The sequence below is a fragment of the Anopheles moucheti genome, chromosome 2 (genome assembly GCF_943734755.1).
Source record: "Anopheles moucheti chromosome 2, idAnoMoucSN_F20_07, whole genome shotgun sequence".
NCBI lineage: Eukaryota > Metazoa > Arthropoda > Insecta > Diptera > Culicidae > Anopheles > Anopheles moucheti.
In genome coordinates this window covers 28,672,367-28,675,496 of record NC_069140.1, presented here as the reverse complement: position 1 = coordinate 28,675,496, position 3,130 = coordinate 28,672,367, and the positions used below count along the sequence as shown (strand labels likewise).

The 3,130-nt window shown below is 35.0% G+C and overlaps 1 protein-coding gene across 1 annotated transcript; it reads right to left on the bottom strand.

Moving 5' to 3' along the window:
* Positions 1–798: 798 nt before the first annotated feature.
* On the bottom strand, positions 799–1,536 carry LOC128299503 (uncharacterized). Its single transcript, XM_053035490.1, has 2 exons — positions 936–1,536; positions 799–824 (listed from the first exon to the last, which is right to left on the bottom strand). Exons 1-2 carry the CDS (start codon positions 1,534–1,536, stop codon positions 799–801), a joined length of 627 nt encoding a protein of 208 aa, XP_052891450.1.
* Between the last annotated feature and the right edge of the window lie 1,594 nt (positions 1,537–3,130).

The following is a 3,130-nucleotide window of genomic DNA, read 5'->3' as shown; positions in this document are numbered from 1 at the left end:
CGGATATCTGATGCTTTTGTTTGTCTGAATTTTGATTGGTTGGTTTAACGTTTTCTTGCATTCAGTTCTTACTTGTTAGATGGAGTAGTTCTGTTTCCTATAAGCTACATACGGTTGGGTCGTCTCCTGTTGCAAATTTGAACCAAGTCAAGCGCACGGGTGTGGGGTGTGTTGCTCAACTGCAATGGTTGATACGCTCCTGTACTGTCTTGTAATAAGAGCGTTATGGTTTTTACTTTTGGCATCGCGTAGATTCTTTGCGTGATCGTGGGAATCGGATTGATGGTTACTTTCCACGCGCTCGGTGCATTTATGGTGTATGTTTTTTATGTTTTGCATATTGGATTTGTACCTGCAACTTGTGTGCATTGAATGTGTGCTTGCAACTTGTGAGTGATTAATAATTGTTTTAATTGCGCCTGAGGTTTATTCTATTTGCGTTACTTGTTTATTGCAGATCTTGTTCTAATATCTCGATAGAGGTGCATGGGGTGAAACATAAATAGATTTTGGAATGTTTTAAGACTGTATAGCAGATATGCTACACCTCCCCTCTTTTAGTAGAATAACGTAATGAATGATAATGATTGCAGTTATTCTCGTGTATATTTACTTCCTCACAATGTTCTATAAGATGTTTAGCAGAAATGCTACACCTCCTCCGTTTGAAAGAATAATGTTATGATTGAGTGAAATTGTATGAACGAAAGAGTAATATTATTCTTTTTTTTTCGTTTTTTTTTTTTGGTTTTAAAATTATTATTTAAATTTTAATCTATAGCAATATCATCAAAATTTTTAAGGAGGATAATATTTTACATACACTGATTTGTTAACCAGATAGTTAAAGTTGGATAATGAGTAAATAATTGTTTTACATTTGGTTTTGATTATGAAGGTTTTGCTATTTTCGCAACTAAATCTGTGTTCTTTGCCTTTGAATTCTTTGTTTGTTTCTCTAATTTTAAATATTAATGCATGCAATTTCTTTTGCAGAATCTTTTTGAGTTTTTCTTTAACTTGGTTCATTATTGATGCTTTGCGCAATTCCTCACTTATAATGGAATATTTTCTATTCAATTTATCATTTTCAACGTATTCAGCCTTTCTTGTAGGGCAACGTATTTCATTGCGATTATTTTTCATTCTTTTTTCGTATGACACTTTTCTTTTCGTAGCGCGTTTGTGAATACTCATTGCATCCTTCTTTTCTTTGATTGCTTTGCTGTGCATATTAATATTTTCTTTATCATCTAAGACTTTTGTGTCTTTTTCAAATTGTTCATTATATGGCTTATTCATTTCATACATTTTATATACTTCATTATCTTCTGTTATCTTGTTTACAACGTTATTTCCTTCACATGTATTATAATTGTAACCATATTGTTGATTTAATTCGTTCTGCATTATTGATGTATGGAAATTTTCCTTATCACTGTGATCAGTACTTTCAATTTCATATTCTTCGCTGTAATCATTGTTTAATTCGTTCGCTCTTATGTCGTTATAAAAATATTTTTCTGGTTCTACCATGTACGTCTTATGGTTTTCATGGCTTCTTTCTTCTATGATATTACCTGTGGTGGCTGATTTATGTTTTCTAATAAAAATTCTAAAAAAAATAAATGTTTTCTAAATTCCTTTTTCTTACGCCTTTATCCGTTGATTGGCACTTTCTATACGTTTGCACTTAAAGTTTTGCTTGCCTCGCATTTTTTTTTTTTTTTTGTACTATGCACGTTGTACCTTATGTGTGTTATGCCATATGATCGCTCGCACATTCTTTCCGTAGCGCATAAAGCGTGCACTTGTTTGAATCACATTGTTTTTGCTCATGAAGAATAGAACATTACGTTTTTTTGATTGTCTCGCAATTGTGTCACATTTTGTTTACACTTCAATCACTCCGATGACTGCAGATTATGGTCACGGTTTTTTTTTTTTCATGGATTGCAGAATAAATTCACTGTTTCTGTTAATTTAATATGGTTCGTATTTTTATCTCATAATTTTCTTTAAAACCTTGTTTTCCGGTTTTTAGAGCACTTTCGGGGCGTTCATCTTCTTCATTTATTTGGAGTGTCAATTTCACTGCACATTTATCTTACACTTTACATTTTCACTCTTTTTTTTTACATTCTGAAGACCACAGACTAATGCCACGGGCACTGTACTTGTACCACTGGGCACTGTATTTTTTTTATTTTTTTTTACACACCACCTTTCATCGCTCACTTTAGGTCGATCACTGTTGCGTTTTTCTTTCCGACGATTGCAGCTTATGGTCACGGTCGCCATGTAATATATTTGCTACGATCACGGTCGCTACGTAATATACTTGTATCGCCATGTAGTATATTTGCTGACGCGTTATATAGATGCGTATTGATCACTATGCGATTGTTCTTTCGGACGGACTACGGGACAGAGTCCCCCATAACAGAAATAACACTAGACTTCTTTAGTTGAGCATAACGATCAACTACGACAGTAACCGCGTGTGCAAGTGGCTGCGAGTGACTCCGAGTGACTCTCTAGTCAACGGTCAATCTTTATTTTATATCATAATTTTCGGGTATACATCGTGAGAACAAATTTGATGGAAATTTCCATTCGTCCACATACCGGACTCTCGGATATCTGATGCTTTTGTTTGTCTGAATTTTGATTGGTTGGTTTAACGTTTTCTTGCATTCAGTTCTTACTTGTTAGATGGAGTAGTTCTGTTTCCTATAAGCTACATACGGTTGGGTCGTCTCCTGTTGCAAATTTGAACCAAGTCAAGCGCACGGGTGTGGGGTGTATTGCTCAACTGCAATGGTTGATACGCTCCTGTACTGTCTTGTAATAAGAGCGTTATGGTTTTTACTTTTGGCATCGCGTAGATTCTTTGCGTGATCGTGGGAATCGGATTGATGGTTACTTTCCACGCGCTCGGTGCATTTATGGTGTATGTTTTTTATGTTTTGCATATTGGATTTGTACCTGCAACTTGTGTGCATTGAATGTGTGCTTGCAACTTGTGAGTGATTAATAATTGTTTTAATTGCGCCTGAGGTTTATTCTATTTGCGTTACTTGTTTATTGCAGATCTTGTTCTAATATCTCGATAGAGGTGCATGGGGTG

Excerpts from the sequence above, each read along its gene's own strand:
- LOC128299503 (XM_053035490.1), bottom strand. The coding sequence starts at position 1,536 with ATGGTAGAACCAGAAAAATATTTTTATAACGACATAAGAGCGAACGAA. Across the intron at positions 825-935 it reads AACAAACAAAGAATTCAAAG|TGTATGTAAAATATTATCCT; the intron begins GCAAAGAACACA and ends TTAACAAATCAG.